The sequence below is a fragment of the Danio aesculapii genome, chromosome 21, assembly GCF_903798145.1.
Source record: "Danio aesculapii chromosome 21, fDanAes4.1, whole genome shotgun sequence".
NCBI classification, from domain to species: domain Eukaryota; kingdom Metazoa; phylum Chordata; class Actinopteri; order Cypriniformes; family Danionidae; genus Danio; species Danio aesculapii.
In genome coordinates, this window is record NC_079455.1 from 45,654,334 (window position 1) to 45,673,435 (window position 19,102).

At 34.0% G+C, this 19,102-nt stretch overlaps 1 protein-coding gene across 1 annotated transcript in view; it reads left to right on the forward strand.

Moving 5' to 3' along the window:
- scarb2b (scavenger receptor class B, member 2b) overlaps positions 1-19,102 on the forward strand; it is a 74,172-nt gene extending 55,070 nt beyond the window's left edge. Inside the window, exons 8-12 of the mRNA XM_056447030.1 lie at positions 3,266-3,384; positions 5,463-5,536; positions 5,703-5,754; positions 7,768-7,920; positions 14,341-19,102. Coding sequence (XP_056303005.1) covers positions 3,266-3,384; positions 5,463-5,536; positions 5,703-5,754; positions 7,768-7,920; positions 14,341-14,448 — 506 coding nt within the window. The 3' untranslated portion in view covers positions 14,449-19,102. The remainder of the gene's footprint in view (positions 1-3,265; positions 3,385-5,462; positions 5,537-5,702; positions 5,755-7,767; positions 7,921-14,340) is intronic.

Here is a 19,102-nt window from a genome sequence, read left to right on the forward strand (position 1 = left end):
GTTCAATGGTTATAGCGTGTTGCTATGCTGTTGCTAGGGTGTTCAATGTGTTTTTAATCCAGTTGTTATGGTGTCCCAAGTGTTTTAGGCTATCATTATGCAGTTTTTAGGGTGTTTCAAGTGTTTTAGTCTGCTGCTATGCTGTTTCTAGGCTGTTTGAATTGTTTTAGGTTGTTGCTATGCTGTTGCTAGGGTGTTGAAAGTATTTTAAACCAGTTGTGAGGATATTTCAAGTGTTTTAAGTTGTTGCTATGCCGTTTCTAGGGTATTTTTAAGTGTTTTACGTTGTTGCTATGCCGTTTCTATGGTATTTTAAGTGTTTTACGTTGTTGCTATGCCGCTTCTAGTGTATTTCAAGTGTTTTACGTTGTTGCTATGCCGTTTCTAGGGTATTTTTAAGTGTTTTACGTTGTTGCTATGCCGTTTCTAGGGTATTTCAAGTGTTTTATGTTGTTGCTATGCCGTTTCCAGGGTATTTCAAGTGATTTCAGGTGATGCTATCCGTTGCTTGGGAGTTCAAAGTGTTGACTGTAAAAACAGTCCCGCTTAAGCATTATTTAGCATTGTATCAGTCGTTTTTAACAGGTCTAGTCACTTCTGTGTATTACTGTGATACTTACAGTGAAACATAAACACACAACAGCTGATTTCCCCTCTCAGGTCATGTCAGTGTTTGTGTTTTATTACTGTTTACAGTCACGCTGTGCTCATGTGAGCATCAGCACCATGATTATAATATTGCCAAAGCATTTGTGCTCTCCCGCATTACAGGTGTATGGAATGACACACTCTCACAGAGCGAGTGTGTGTGTGTGTGTTGTCAAACAGAAGCGCTGGAAAACGCTCACCTCTGTCCCAGTAACGCTGGAGTCTCATTTCCCCTCATGTGTTGAGAGCGTCTTTTAGCCTCTGGTTACTCGCGGTCACTCCTGATTGTTTTTTCATGCTGAAGGTCAAAGGTCGCGTCATGTTCTTGTGAGACTAGGTTCCTTCCCTTTTAAACATCACGACATGGAAATAAAAATCAAGACAGGACAACCTTGATGTCTCATGGGGCTCGTATAAAAGAAAGCATTGTTAAAGCATTGTTATTCATGCTAAAACATTGGTAATGTGTGTTTCAAGGACATTACTGGGTCAGTGGCTTTAGAAAGGGGGAAGTGTGTGAAACAGCTAAGCACTGTGATTTTACACTCATCATGTTTGGTTAAGTGCATGTTTAATTATGATCTTAGCTATGATGATGAACTGGTTAATTTGCTCTTTGTTAGTTCATGTGTGTGTTTATAGAGCCGCTGCTCATGTTTCACTGCATGCTATTTCTGAAAATGTGTTTATTTAGTGGTGAGAGAGTAGTAGATCAAACTAAAAAGATGTACTTTTATCATATTGTTTATTTAATTTATAGAATGTATTTATTAATTATAATTGTATGTAAAATGCAGAAGTATTAGCCCTCCTGTTAATTATTTTCCCCACATTTCTGTTTAACGGAAAATATATTACAGTGATATTATATTATTTATATATAATACTTTTATATTTATATATATATATATATATATATATATATATATATATATATATATATATATATATATATATATATATATATATATATATATATATATATATATTACAATTTATATTTTATTATTAATATTAATATATTTATATATATACTTATGAATAATTATTGTTTGTAATTAATTATATATATATATATGTGTGTGTGTGTGTGTGTGTGTGTGTGTGTGTGTGTGTGTGTGTGTGTGTGTGTGTGTGTGTGTGTGTGTGTGTGTGTGTATAATATTAATTTATTTATTATTTATCATTTAAATGATCTTGAATGCAATTTATTTCACTTCAGATAATATTATTGCATATTTGTATATTTATTATTTGTAGCATTGATAATGTAATATTTATTATTTATATTATATTATGTTATTATTGACATATAATATTAAAATAAAGTAATATATTATTAATATTTATTTATCTTAAATGCAGTGTTTTTTACTTTAGATAATATTTTTGTGTATTTATTATTTATAATATTAATATTATAGTTATAATATATTATTATTAATATTTATTTATTATTTATCAATTAAATGTTTATCTTGAATGCAGTGTATTTCACTACAGATAATAATTTTGCATATTTGTATATTTATTATTTATAGCATTAAAATATAATATATATTAATAATATTATATTATTATTGATATATAATATGTAAATAATTGTATATATTATTATTCATGCTTATTTATTTATTCACATAAAAATGCTTATTTTCAATGCAATGTTTTTCACTTTGGATTATAATTTGGTGCATTTATTATTTATAATAATATAATATAATAATACAATTATAATACATTATTATTAATATTAATTTATTTATTATTTATCATAAAATATTTTTATTTTGGATGCAGTGTATTTCACTGTAGATAATAATTCTGCATATTTATTTATTTATTATTTGTAGCATTAAAATATATTTATTCATAATATTATAGTAATATGGATATATATTATTAAAATGAATTATATATTATTAATATTTATTTTTAATATTTTTTATTTACTTAATTAAGGGACATATAAAGACTTAATTAGGTTAATTAGGCAAGTTAGGGTTAATTAGGCAAGTCATTGTATAATTGATTTTATATTATTGATATAAAATATTACAAATAATTTATATGTTATTATTATTATTTATTCACATTTAAATGTTTATCTTGAATGCAATGTATTTCACTTTAAGTAATAATTTTGTATATTTATTAATTGTAATATATATATATATAATTTTATAATCATAATATATTATTTATTTATTATTTATTTATTATTTATTATTTATCTATTAAATTCATTTCACTTCAGATAATAATTTAGCATATTTGTATATTTATTATTTGTAGCATTAATGATCTAATATTTATTAATAATATTATAATATTGATGTATAATATCAAAATGAATTGATATATTATTATTAATATTTATGTAGTTATCTTAAATGCAGTGTTTTTCACTTTAGATAACAATTTTATGTATTTTTTCCTTTTTATTTTATTATTCATTCATTTTTCATTCATTTATTTTTATTTATTAATTAAAATCTTGACTGCAGCATATTTCCCTTTAAATGAAAGAGTCTTCCATGCATAAACCTGCATGATTATGGTGTGTAATATGAGCTGTAATAAACATGATGATTTTCTGTTGTTGTTATGTCTCCAGGTGCTCCTGTAGTCGTATCTTTCCCTCATTTTCATATGGGTGATGAGAAATACATCCAGGCTGTGGAGGGTCTTTCTCCAGTCCACGAGCAGCATCAGACCTTCCTGGATCTGAACCCTGTATGTCTGATAACACACTTTGAATCTATTCTTTCCCCTTTTAATCTGTTTCGTTCCTGTCCAAAGTGCTTTATGATATGACTGGCTCTGAGACAGCCTTTAAGCAGCATTTCACAAGGAATGTCTTTTCCCCTCATATATTTTTTCCTGTCTAAAGTGGTTCACTGCAAAAATATTTATCTAGCCAGAGTTACAATCAAAGCATCTTAATGATCTTGATTTAAGAATAAAACACTTTGCAAGATCCGATTGAGTAAGATTGTTATGAGTGTTTTAAGAGTATTTGTCTTTTTTAGTTAGTTAAGCTTTCACTGCAGTTTTTGTCTTGTTTCTGGTTCAAATATCAAAAAATTCTTATATTAAGAAGCATTTTCTGCACAAGCAAAAAATATAGTTATATAAATATATAATTATATACTCTCGCTGGCCACTTTATTAGGTACACCTGTTCAACTGCTTGTTAGCGCAAATTTTCAGCCAATCACATGGCAGCAACTCAATGCATTTAGGCATGTAGATTCAAAAGCGAGCATCAGAATGGGGAAGAAAGGGGATTTAAGTGACTTTGAGCGTGGCATGGTTGTTGCTGCCAGACGGGCTGCTCTGAGTATTTCAGAAACTGCTGATCTACTGGGATTTTCACGCACAACCATCTCTAGGGTTTACAGAGAATGGTCCGACAAAGAGGAAATATCCAGTGAGCGGCAGTTCTGTGGGCGCAAATGCCTTGTTGATGCCAGAGGTCAGAGGAGAATGGCCAGACTGGTTCCAGCTGATAGAAAGGCAACAGTAACTCAAATAAGCACTCGTTACAACCGAGGTCTGCAGAAGAGCATCTCTGAACACACAACACGTCCAACCTTGAGGCGGATGGGCTACAGCAGCAGAAGACCACACCGGGTGCCGCTCCTGTCAGCTAAGAACAGGAAACTGAGGCTACAATTCACACAGGCTCACCAAAACTGGACAATAGAAGATTGGAGAAACGTTGCCTGGTCTGATGAGTCTCCGTTTCTGCTGCCACATGAAAGCATGGATCCATCCTGCCTTGTATCAGCGGTTCAGGCTGGTGGTGGTGTAATGGTGTGGGGGATATTCTCTTGGTACACTTTGGGTCCATTAGTACCAATTGAGCGCCACAGCCTACCTGAGTATTGTTGCTGACCATGTCCATCCCTTTATGATCACAGTGTCTCCATCTTCTGATGGCTACTTCCAGCAGGATAACGCACCATGTCATAAAGCGCCAATCATCTCAGACTGGTTTCTTGCACATGACAATGAGTTCACTGTACTCAAATGGCCTCCACAGTCACCAGAGCTCAATCCAATAGAGCACCTTTGGGATGTGGTGGAACGGGAGATTGGCATCATGGATGTGCAGCCGACAAATCTGCAGCAACTGTGTGATGCTATCATGTCAATATGGAGCAAAATCTCTGAGGAATATTTCCAGTAGCTTGTTGAATATATGCCATGTAGGATTGAGGCAGTTCTGAAGGTAATAGGGGTCCAACCCGGTACTTGTAAGGTGTACCTAATAAAGTGGCCAGTTTGTGGATGTGTCTGTGTATATATATATATATATATATATATATATATGTACATATTTATTTACTTTTCATTCATTTTTTTCTGTTTACTTATTGTGTTTTTGATGGGTGTACCTATGCAGTTTATATTTATATTCTCAAATTTTTTAAATAAATCATTTTTAAAAGTCCAATCAAAGAGTTTTTCCTTAAAACAAGCTAAATAATCTGCCAATGGCATGAGTGAGATAATCTTATTACAAAGCGTAAAAACAAGAATATTTATCTTATATTAAGGACAAACTCAGTTCATTTTGACTCATTATTTCTAAAACTTATTTCTCTTGTCTAGAAAATGCTTCTTGATTTAAGAATTTGGACTAGAAACGAGACAAAAACAAGTGAGAGATGCATTTATTTGCACCGTTTTCTTATTTGATAAAATGCCCTTATTGTTTGACTTGTTCATCTTCTTAAATCAGTCATTTATTTCCTGTATTTATCAATTATTTTCATCAGTGTTGATGTTTTCTGTGTGTTTCTCAGACTATGGGAGTGCCTGTTCGTGCCATGAAAAGAGCTCAGATCAACATTCATCTTGAGAGAGTAACGGGATTTCCGTATGTGATGATATATTTAATCTTGATTTAATCATAAACAGTTGTATGTGTGTGTGTGTGTGTGTGTGTGTGTGTGTGTGTGTGTGTGTGTTCGTGTGTTCGTGTGTGTGTGTATATGTGTGTGTGTGTTTTATAATTTATAGGTCTTTGTGTTTTGTTTCCTCAGTATGACCAGGAATCTGGAAAGCACCATCTTCCCTATCATCTTTCTGAACGAGGTGAGAAACAGAGCAAACCCAAAAATATATTAATATTTTAATTAAGCTAATCTATGAGTGCATTATTTTAAAATTATAATTATGCAAACATTATGCAAATGCTACTTTGCATTAGAGGTGTGAACCTACACTGGTCTCACGGTTTGGTTCGGTTACGATTATCATGCCATCGATTCGGTTCGATTTGAAACTCGATGCATCACGGTGCATTGACGATGCTTTCCATACACAGTTATATATTTTCTTCACAACACAACAATTCTTGTATTAAAATGTATAAATATATTTATATACTATTTGTAATACAATTTTGTCCTTTAATACAAACAGTCAGATATATAAACTGCACCTTTAAACAACACAATCATTTATAGCACATAAACAAATATAAATTTCCCGCTCGCTCTCTGAGCCTTGTCTGGGTCACACGGTCAACAGAAAGGGCGAGGGGGCTGCGATTGACACTGGCGCTCTTCACAGATGAGTGACACTGATAAACGGCAGTGGCGATCACAGCTGATCCATAATAGACGCGGTGGAGAAAACTCTGCAGACACGCGCTCGTCTGTATCCAGGAGTATCACTGTAGAACAGCCGAAAGGAGAGGAAAAGTTACACCCAGCAGGTCCAATGGGCCACAATGAGAGAAAGAGAGAGATATTGAGTTTACTTCATTCTCTCAATCACTGTGGAAAAGGGGCTTCTGCTGTAAGTGTCCAGCAAACACACACGCAGTGAAATTGTGAAGATTTTCTGAGTTTTAGGTAGTTGGAGTGTTGTAAATACTCCCTCCCTCGCCATAGTAAGCTACCACGACATATCGTGTATGAGATAAATGACGTCAGTACATACATAATAACCGGTTACGATTATTACTGAACCGATACCGAATTGTCCACGTCTGCATCACAGTGCACTGAAAAAACAATAAATTTTGACACCCCTACTTTAAATGCTCTCCTAAGAAGTAACTTTAAAAAAGCACTAGATTAATAAAATAAATCAATCAATAAATAATAAAAAATTATTGTGACCTAAAACTTGTTTATGTCACAGTTCATGCTATTAACTACTGGCTTATTACCTGCTCATAATTAAGATATTAAGTGTTTAATAGTAGTTATAATATATGATCCCTTTTTGCATTCATAATTTCAACGCCTAAACCTAACTACTACCTTAATAACTATTAATAAACAAGAAATTAATAGTTTATTATGGTAGTGGTGTTAGTTAATGATTTGTTAATATTATGACCTAAACTAAAGTGTTAGCAAAAACTAATAAAGACACACGGTCACATTTTATTTTAATGTACAATTCATGCTAATAACAAACCCCAAAGTCTGACGTTTAGCCTAATAAATTAATAATTAGCTGTTCATTTATAGTCATTAAGGTTTAGGTATTAGGATTAGCTACATAAAATAAGATCATACTCTATAAATGCTAATGAACAGTTCATATCAGAATAATAGGCAGGTAATCAGCCAGTAGTAAATAGCGAGAATTGTGACAAACTCAAGTGTTGCACAAAAAATGTTCTGTTATGAACATTACTGGAGGAACATTTGTTCATAATTATTTTGACAGCAAATCTTTCTTTAGTTTTAGTGGGCACCTTGATGTCAAAATGGTATCAAATGGACATTAACAGTGTGTCACAAACACATCATAAATATAAATCAGTTAGATCCTCTCTGTATTTAGTTGACTAAAATCTAACCAAGGGTGCATTTCTGAAAACAATGAACATACGCAAACTGTGTCGCAAACTTGTGCGTTTGCAACTACACACTGCAAAAAATAGAGTTTCTAGTCCAAAAAACAAAAGTGAAAGCAAATAATCTTGTGGGAACCCTTTAAACATGAGTCATATTAAAGATGGTGTAATGTTATGCCTAAATTAAACACCTTAAATGTGTGTGTGTGCGTGTTTGTGTGTGTGTGTGTGTGTGTGTGTGTGTGTGTGTGTGTGTGTGTGTGTGTGTGTGTGTGTGTGCGTGTGTGTAGTCTGTGGTGATAGATGACGCTTCAGCAGAGAGGATCCAGAAGCTGCTGCTGGTCGTGACTCTGGTTTCTCATTTTCCGCTGATTCTCGTGGCTCTGGGAATCATCCTGCTCATCGTAGCCGTCATCCTCGCCATCCGTTACTACCAGAACAAGGTAAAACTTCGTTCCCACAGGTCATGCAATTCCTGGAATATCATAGAATTTCTGGAATATCAAGGAATTTTGGTATATTGTGGAATTTCTGGAATATCATGCATTTTCTGAAATGTTTTAGATTTCCTGGAATTTTATGGAATTCCTGGAATATCATGAAATGTCTTGAATATCAAGGAATTTTTTGAATATCATGGAATTTGTAGGACATCATGGAATTCCTGAAATATCATAGCATTTCTACATTTTATGGAATTCCAGAAATATCATGGATTTTCTTGAATATCATACAATTTCTGGAATATCAAGGGTTCTTTAGAATATTGTGTAATTCCTGGAGTTTCATGAAATCTTTAGAATATGCAATTGCTGGAATATCATGGAATTTCTGGAACATCAAGGGTTCTTTAGAATATTGTGGAATTCCTGGAGTTTTGTGGAATTTCTAGTATATCATAGAATTTCTGGAATATCATGAAATTTCTCAAATGTTATAGATTTCCTGGAGTTTTATGGAATTCCTGGAATATCATGAAATGTCTTGAATATGATGGAATTTTTTGAATATCACGGAATTTGTAGAACATGGAATTCCTGAAATATCATAGCATTTCTACATTTTTATGGAATTCCAGGAATATCATGGAATTTCTTGAATATCATTTCCTGATTGTTCAGAATATTGTGGAACTCCTGGAGTTTCGTGGAATCTTTAGAATATGCAATTTCTGGAATATCATGGAATTTTTGGAATTTCTGGTAAATTGTACAATTTCAGGTACATAGAATTTCTTGGAATATAGAATTTTTGGAATATGATGGAATTTTAACAATATCATAGAAATTCTGGAATATCATTAAATGTCTTGAATATCATGGAATTTTTTGAATATCTTAGAATTCCTAAAATATCATAGCATTTCTGAATTTTTATGGAGTTCCAGGAATAGCATGGAATTTCTTGAATGTCATACAATTTCTGGAATATCAAGGATTCTTTAGAATATTGTGTAATTCCTGGAGTTTCATGAATTCTTTAGAATAAGCAATTGCTGGAATATCATGGAATTTCTGGAACATCAAGGGTTCTTTAGAATATTGTGGAATTCCTAGTATCATGGAATTTCTAGTATATCATAGAATTTCTGGAATATCATGAAATGTCTTGAATATGATGGAATTTTTTGAATATCACAGAGCTTGTAGAACATGGAATTCCTGAAATATCATAGCATTTCTGTATTTTTTATGGAATTCCAGGAATATCATGGAATTTCTTGAATATCATGGATTTTTTAGAACATCATGACATTTCTCAAATATCATGGATTCTTTAGAATATTATGGAATTCCTGGAGTTTCATGGAATCTTTAGAATATCATGCAATTCCTAGAATATCTTGGAATTTTTGGAATTTCTGGGATATCTTAGAATTTCTGAAATTTCATGTAATATGGAATTCCTGGAATGTCATGGAATTTCTGGATTATCATTAAATTATTAGAGTATTATATATATATAATGTAAATTTTATAATACATTTATGTTAATATAAATTTTATGAGCTTTAAAATAATATCAATTTTATATTGATATATATATTTAATATCTTTTTTAATAAGATCAGATAAATTAAGAGCTTTGAAGTGGTCATTTTGAGTGTTAAAAATTAGACGATAGAAAAACTAAATGTGGAGTTTGTAAAACTACTTCAAAGCCATGTACTGTACATGTACAGTAAAAATGCACAAAAAAAACCCCTCATTTTCTGAATCTGAGGTGACTTATCCATTGTTGTTCACATAGTGAGTATTAAAATCATGCAGAATGTTATTTAAGCTAAAACCATTTTAATAGTATGATGTTGTTTTAACATTATTTTAGTGTTATTAATATAGAAGCACAACTGTTTCTGTTTATTTGATGTTGAGTCAGGGAGTTTCATTTTTGCCTTAAAGTGGGAACCCGACGTGATGAAGTCTGGGAAAAAAATATTATTCATTCTAATCCAGCTTACTCTTCAGTTTCCCACATAAATCTGACATTTACTGTCAGCACGGTCCACACAAACTCATTTAGTGGATGTTTATGTGCCTGTTCAGTGGGTTTGATGGGAAACAAAACGCTATTCTTCCACATTAACCTTTATAAGTCTATATTCTCATTCACACACTCACTGCTGTCCAGAAAAGGAAAACTTATTTGAGAAAATCAGGGTTGGAAATTGAACTGATGTTCTTAGAATGTTTTTCTAATGTTCACTTTAAGTTACATAAATGTATTTTTTGGAATGTTCTCTTTTGGAATGTTCTTTTTTGGAATGTTCTTTTTTAGATTGTTTTCTTCTTGAAACATTCTCTTTTCGAATGTTAGTTTGGAATTCTATCTTTTGAAACATTCTCGTTCCCTTTTGGAATGTTTTCTTTTGGAACATTCTAAATAACATGTTTTCTTTTGGAATGTTCTCTGTTGCAATCATTTTTTCATGAAATGTTCTCTTTTGGAATGTTTTTTGGAACATTCTTTTTTAAATGTCTTTTGGAACGTTCTCTTTGAGAATGTTATTTAGAAATTTGTCTTTTGGAACATTCCCTTTTGAACGTGCTCTTTTGGAATGTTATCTTTTTGAATGTGGTCTTTTGCAATGTTCTCTTGGAACATTCTCTTTTGGGATGTCTCTTTTGCAACCTTCTCTTTTGGAATGTTGTCTTTTGCAATGTTCTCTTGGAACATTCTCTTTTGGGATGTCTCTTTTGCAACCTTCTCTTTTGGAATGTTGTCTTTTGCAACATTCTCTCGGAACGTCCTTTTTAAAAAATTGGAACGTTCTCTTTTGGAATGTTCTTTATTGGAACGTGCTCTCTTGGAATGTTCTATTTTGGCACGTTCTCTTTTGGAACATTCTCTTTTGCAACCTTCTCTTTTAGAATGTTGTATTTTGCAACATTCTCTCGGAACGTTCCTTTTAAAAATTTGGAACGTTCTTTATTGGAACGTGCTCTCTTGAAATGTTCTATTTTGGAATGTTTTCTATTGGAACATTCTCTTTTGCAACATTCTCTTTTTGAATGTTGTCCTTTGCAATGTTCTCTTTTGGAACATTTGAAAAGTTCTCTTTTGGAACCTTTGGGACATTCTCTTTTGGGACGTACTCTTTTGGAACATTTTCGTGTGCAACATTCTCTTTTTGAATGTTGTCTTTTGTTTCGCTCTCTTTTGGAACCGTTGGATTATTTTCTTTTGGAATGTTTTGATCGTTCTCTTTCGGAACCTTCGGAGCATTCTCTTTTGCAATGTTCTCTTTTGGAATGTTGATTTTTGTGTTGGCTGTTGAAAACATTAAAACTATCAAAACATTACAAAAAAGGGATCTTGGAAGGAAAAGGAGGTCGAAAAATTGCATTAGTAGTGTATCTAAATAAAAGAATCACATGCTGAGGTACTGGAAGTCTTACTAGAAGAAATAAAAGTGCTCATTGCATGTTTATTTTATTTCAGTGTTTGATAATTCATTCTTTTTTTTTTTTACAGTTTGGCAAGCATGTTTTTTTTAGAGTGTTGTGTTTTTAAATTGTGGATAAACTGCATGTAAATTGGGACCATGGACCACAAAACCAGTCATGTTTGAAAATTGAGATTACATCTTCTAAAATCTGAATAAATAATCTTTGCATTGATGTATGGTTTATTAGGACAATGTTTGAATAAAATACAACTATATGAAAACTTAGAATCTGAAGGTTTTCAAAAAAAAATCTAAATAATGAGGAAAATCTGCTTTAATGATGATCAGATTAAGTTCTTAACAGTGTATATTATTAATTAAAAAATGTTTTGACATATTTAAAAATGAAATGTACAAAATATCTTCATTGAACATGATCTTTACTTAATAATCTAATAATTTTAGTATAGTTTATTTTCTATAATTATAGAGTATATCTAAGACTGGTTATGTGCAAGGTCACAATTACAAACATTATTTATTGATTTAATCTATTCAAAAGCATGCTGCATGCTTCACCGTGTCTGTTTTGTTAGCGATAGTGTTTCTAATTATAAATCTGGCTCACTAATTGGCCGTGACGCCACTAACCTACTCATGCTACTCTCAGTGGTCAACACTCCTGTCTGTCACTGCTCATTAACATGTCTAACCTGTGCAACTCATGCTTTTCTGCTGCTCTGCTTTATTTAGACTGAAGTGAAGCGCTTTGATTTCGCTGAGGCTTTCCACTGCACTGCTGTAAGTCCACACACACTCACTAACCTGTTTACACACTCACCAAACCATCTGACAGGACTAGTTTAGTCCTGTTTACACACACCACACCGCAGCTCTGCATGTTTAATGCTGCATGTTCATAACTGCATTCCTACTGTTTATGCACTCAAATGAACATTAAACATATGAACTTTTTAATGCATATAAAAATATATTATATATATATAAAGATTAATATTATTACATTTTATTAATTGAAAAAAGTTATTATATTTTGAGAACAAAAACTTGCATGTACACTATTAACTCATGCACGTTTTGTAAACATTTGAAGATAAAATTATTAGCTCTATGATTTTACTTTGGAGAAAGTGAGTTTAAAATGTATTGAATATAAATGTAAATAAATAAGAATACAGCTAGTGTGAACAACACAATATTATGATTAAAAAAAACCTGAAAAAAACACTATAAAATTATATTATAAATTATATATATATATATATATATATATATATATATATATATATATATATATATATATATATATATATATATATATTATAATTTATATTATTTATACATTTGAATTGCAAATATAAAAATGATGAATTTAGATCCCACGTTTTAAATAAAAACAAACCAATAAACTTAATGCAAGACATATTGTCTGCCGAACAGAGTTAAAATTTGATTTATTGAGTAAAATAAACATATTGTCAAATAATAAATAAAAATAATTAATAAAGGTCAGGTGACTCTGTCAAACCCCGCCCACTAAAACACACCCACAGTGTTAAACCCCACCCACTAACACATGCCCGCAGCATTAAACCCTGCCCACTAAACTAGAATAAACACACCCACAGCGTTAAACCTGCCCCCGAAAACAAACAAAACAACAGTGGTAAACCCACCCACTAAAACAAACACACCCACAGTGGTAAACCCGCCCCCTAAAACAAACACACCCACAGTGGTAAACCCACCCACTAAAACAAACACACCCACAGTGGTAAACCCGCCCACTAAAACAAACACGCCCACAGTGGTAAACCCACCCACTAAAACAAACACACCCACAGTGGTAAACCCGCCCCTAAAACAAACAAACCAACAGTGGTAAACCCGCCCCCTAAAACAAACAAACCAACAGTGGTAAACCCGCCCCCTAAAACAAACAAACCAACAGTGGTAAACCCGCCCCCTAAAACAAACAAACCCACAGTGGTAAACCCGCCCCCTAAAACAAACACACCCACAGTGGTAAACCCGCCCACTAAAACAAACAAACCAACAGTGGTAAACCCGCCCCCTAAAACAAACACACCCACAGTGGTAAACCCGCCCCCTAAAACAAACACACCCACAGTGGTAAACCCGCCCCCTGAAACAAACACACCCACAGTGGTAAACCCACCCACTAAAACAAACACACCCACAGTGTTAAACCTGCCCACTTAAAATTTGATTTAATGTGTAAAATAAACATATTGTCATAATGTATTTCCAATTAAAGCATCAAATACTCAAAGAAATGTGAAACTACGCTGTAAAAAATATCTGTTAATGAACAGTTTCTGTGTTTACTGATTCTCAAGTGTTTTGAGTTTATTTGTGGTGGTGAATTGCATTATGGGATGTTGATCTCTGCTCTGTCCACTTTTGATGTTAAAAAACGCAACTCTAGTTTAACAAAGTGACTTTTATTGACATTTTTAGTGGTTTGAAATTAATATAATGTATAAGAAATAATATCTAGAGAAGTGAGTGTAAAATAACAGAAAACGTGCTGCAGTTTATTACAAGGCTTCTGTAGTGTAATGTACAACACCAACATAGACAATAGAGCACTGTAGACTATTACACATGACAAGAAAAGTCATGTTTTACTACGATTCAAAGTAAACAAGAGGTTCAATCTCCCATAATGCAACTCAGAAGCAGAAATAAACAAATAATAACGACAAAATGTGGAAAGCTGCTCATTTGACTGTGCAGTTTGACTTCATCTGCTTAATCAAGTGAAGTGAGCTGCTGATTATAGCTCTGAACAACTATACACAACTGTGAACGTGTAATGTGTCTCAAATGACTGCACTTCTGCATGAAGGATGTTTTAGACTGAAACACACACACACACACACACACACACTGAGTTGCATGCTAAATCCTGTTCTTTCTTCTTTTTCAGCCTTCTGCAAAGAAAGACACATCATACGCTCCTGTGAGCGCCAAAGTGGACGATCAAGACGAGAAAAACGGCACTTATATCGGGATGACACCCGTGGACAAGTCTTAAACCACTGCTGAGTGTGTGTGTGTGTGTGTGTGCGTGTGTGCGTGTGTGTGTGTGTGTGTGTGTGTGTGTGTCATGATTGGGTCACACTGACTCCTCCTCAGGACTGAAGTCATCTGTTTCTGCTCACACACACACACACTTCAGGTCATCTCTACAGTTACATATTTAAACACTATCAGCAACATTAAAGCTGATTTAATAGATTTTATGTTTAATAGTTATTAGAAATAACACTAGAGTCTGTCCTAAATGACACAATCAGCCCTCGGTGTCCATCGTTACAGTCACACACACTCTGTCCAGTCAGTTTTTCTGTAGTGCTTTATATGATGTAGAGGTCAGAGCCACTTTACTGAGAGGAACAGGCAAATAATAAAGGTCAGGTGACTCTGTCAAACCCCGCCCACTAAAACACACACAGTATTAAACCCCGCCCACTAACACACGCCCACAGCATTAAACCCTGCCCACTATACTAGAATAAACACATCCGCAGTGTTAAACCCGCCCCCTAAAACAAACACACCCACAGTGGTAAACCCACCCACTAAAGCAAACACACCCACAGTGGTAAACCCACCCCCTAAAACAAACAAACCAACAATGGTAAACCCGCCCACTAAAACAAACACACCCACAGTTTTAAACCCTGCCCACTAACACACACCCACAGCATTAAACCCTGCCCACTATACTAGAATAAACACATCCGCAGTGTTAAACCTGCCCACTAAAACAAACACACCCACAGTGTAAAACCCGCCCACTAAAACAAACACACCCAGTTTTAAACCCCGACCACTAAAACAAACAAACCCACAGATGTAAACCCGCCCACTTAAACAAACACACCCACAGTGGTAAACCCGCCCACTAAAACAAACACGCCCACTAAAACAAACACACCCACAGTGGTAAACCCGCCCACTAAAACATACACACCCACAGTGGTAAACCTGCCCACCAAAACACACTAAGTTTTTAACCCCACCCACTAAAACACACTCAGTTTTTAAGCCCACCCACTGAAAAAACACACCCACTGTGTTAAAACTGCCCACCAAAACACACCAAGTTTTTAACCCCACCCACTAAAACACATTCAGTTTTTAAGCCCACCCACAAAATAAAACATACCCACAGTGTAAAACTCCGCCTACTAAAACAAAGGCCCTCAGTGTTAAACCCCACCTCTAAAACAAAGATATTCTCAGTGTTAAACCCCGCCCACCAAACTCTATTAAGCCACAAACCCCAGATAATCTGTGACTGGGCGGGTTTGAAAGAGAATGTGTTTGAAGGGGGGGTTTGAAAGAGAATGTATTTTTTAAGTGGGCGGGGTTTGCCAAGAAATGTGCTTTTTAAGTGGGCGGGGTTTGAATGAGAATGCGTGTTTGAATGGGCGGGGTTTTAAAGAGAATGCGTGTTTGAGTGGGCGGGGTTTGAAAGAGAATGCTTGTTTGAGTGGGCGGGGTTTGAAAGAGAATGAGGGTTTAAGTGGGTGGGGTTTGTCAGATTTTTTTACGTGGGCGGGGTTTGCCAGAAAATGTGTTTAAGTGGGCTGGATTCGTCCAGCATGTGGTTTTTAAAGTGGGTGGGGCTTATTACTCTTTTAGTGTGTGTATTTGAGTGGGCGGGGCTTCTTACCGTATGCCTATTTAGTGGGCTGAGTTTGTCACAGTATGTGTTTTTTAAGTTGGCGGGGGTTGTCACAGTATGTGTATTTGCTTGGGCGGGGCTTCCCACTGTATGCATATTTAGTGGGTGGGGCTTGTCACACTATGTGTGTTTAATTGGGCGGGGTTTGTTAGTGAATGTGTTTTTAAAGTTTGCAGGGTTTGCCAAAATAATGTGTTTAAGTGGGTGGGGTTTGTCACAATATGCAAATTGGGCGGTGCTTGTCATCATATATGTGTTTGATTGGGCAGGGTTTGCAAGGAAAATGTGTTTAAGTGGGTGGGGTTTGTCACAATATGCAAATTGGCTGGTGGGTGGTGCTTGTCACTGCATGTGTATAGGAGTGGGCAGGGCTTGTCAGAAAATATGTTTTTAAGTAGGCGGAGTCTTTTAATGAGCAGGGGTTGAAGCGTTTAAAGTCTATGAAGCTCCTGAAATCACTAACAGCACCTTTAATAATCACACACTCTTGAGTTTATAACATTTAAAGGCCAAACACAAGCTTATTTTTATACTAGTGTTACCAAACCATCAGGAGGTTTTTCTGCTTTTAAAAAACTGCTCAGAAAAACACACACACACCGCGATCAGTGTGTGAACGCGCTGTGCCTTTAAGAGAAACTAGTTTTATTTCAGGTGCCGCAGGTGCCATCCGTTCACTGTGCCTTTAATTCTGATTTAATGAGTGTGAAATACTAACATTAAGGTTTATTGAGTGTTTGTGGATTTGTGGAGGTGATAATACTCTGTCATCTTTATGTACTCGTGTAAATGTCGACTGTGCTCCTCAAACACTGAACGCTGACTGATTTTTGAGTATTATTTTAGTGTTACTGAACTCTGTTAACTGAAGTATTGGAAATGCTGTGTTTGTTGATTGTCGAGCAGGAAGGATCACACTATATGTTTTGGTATGTTACATTTCATGTGTTTGTATCGGCTTTCCTTAAACTAGATGCTCAAATCGGTGCAAAACCATAACACAATAACCTGGCATCATAACTCAGAGCACACTGCTGGACATCAGCTTTACTATCAGATTCAGTTGTCTAATGTTTATGTTTTTTACTCACAAAACGTACATTTATTTGATCCAATCTACAGTAAAAGCAGTAAAAATCTGAAATATTTTCACTATTTAATATAACTGCTTTATATTTGAGTATTTATTTTTATTTAATTTATTTTAGGGATTTTTGTTATCTTTACTCTAGTCTGATGATCATTCAGAAATTATAATTAGCTGATTTGCTGTTTAAAATATTTTATTATTATTATATAATTATATTTATTAGAATTCTATAATAATTACTATTGTTAATATATATAACTACTATATACAACTATTGATAATAATAATAATCATAACATAATTAATAATCCGTTTTCCCCCACAGTCCAAACACATGCACTCTTGGGGAATTGAATAAGCTAAATTGGCAGAAGTGTATGTGTGTAAGTTCAATAGTGTATGGGTGTTTCCCAGTGATGGGTTGCGGTTGGAAGGGCATCCGCTGCGTAAAACATATGCTGGATAAGTTGGCAGTTCATTCTGCTGTGGCGACCCCTGATTAATAAATGGACTAAGCTTAAAAGAAATGAATTAATTTTTAAACATATATTGTCACGATCACCAGTACTCCAGCTAATGTAGATCGCTGGAAACACTCACTATCACCCGAACGACAACTCTGCCACCAAACTGCACTACATTTCCCATCAGGCATCTCAGTCACACACCTGGCCCAGGTTTCTCTTGATTGCAAACACACAGCTGACGCTTTTCAGGACTAATCACATGGATGATCTGGAACTGGTGTGTGAGTGAGGTGTCTGATGGGAAGTGTAGTTCGGGTGATAGTGAGTGTTTCCAGTGATCTACAAGGGCTGGATTACTGGTGATCGTGACATATATATTTTTTCTGGATAATTTAATGATTAAAAGGATCCAAAGATGAACATTTTCTTAAATAAAAAGCGTTTATAACATTATACACTACACCATTTAAAAGTGTGCAGTCTGGATTATTTTATACATTTATTTTTAATCAGTATGTTTATTTATTAAGGATGCTTTAATGCTTTAATTTGATTAAATTGATGAATAAGACATTAATAATTAAAAATATATATTAATATTTCAGATAAATGCTGTTTTTAAACTTTCTATTCTCCAAAAAAGCTGAATATTAATAAATAAATAATTATATTCCACTGTTTTCAACATAATAATAATAAAATATTTGTTTTGATCAACGAATCTTTATATTATAATGACTTCCGAATGATCATGTGACTAGTAATGATGCTAAAAATTCAGCTTTAAATCACCAAAATAAATTAATATTTAAAATATATTCAACTACACATCAGTTATACTAAATATTAAAAACATTTCAGATTTTTTACAGTGTTTCCTATACGCTTTTAATCAAATAAATGCAGGATTAATCATCTTTATAAACATGATAAAAACCCCACTGCTGTAAATCTCCTGGCCAGCAGTGAATGTATTATAATATTGCACTAAAATACACCGTATTAATAGTGAATCTTCACGTTTAACGCACTGTTTCTCCAGATGCTCACTGGTGTGGATCTCTGAGCCATTCGATGTGATTTCTGTATGTTTTCATGATATCTGACGTGCCAAACATCGAGTTATTGCACTTGATGAGTGATTTATGTGGAAATATTGCTCATTTTTGAGTTGAAGTGGTGATGAGAGCTGAGACTGAATATAATGAATGTGTGTTACGCGTCTTTAATGTGCCGAATCGACGCACTTTTCAATCTTGCCTTCGTTATTATCAGTGTTCGATGGTAAACTCAGTGGCCTTCGATTTATATCAGCTGCATCTGCTGTCAGATTTCTATATTCAGACTGCACAAATAATTGTACAGTTTTGTATATAAATAATGCATTTTCCCCTGTGGATTTATAAGAAAATACAATAAAAAGACTTTGTTAAAGGCA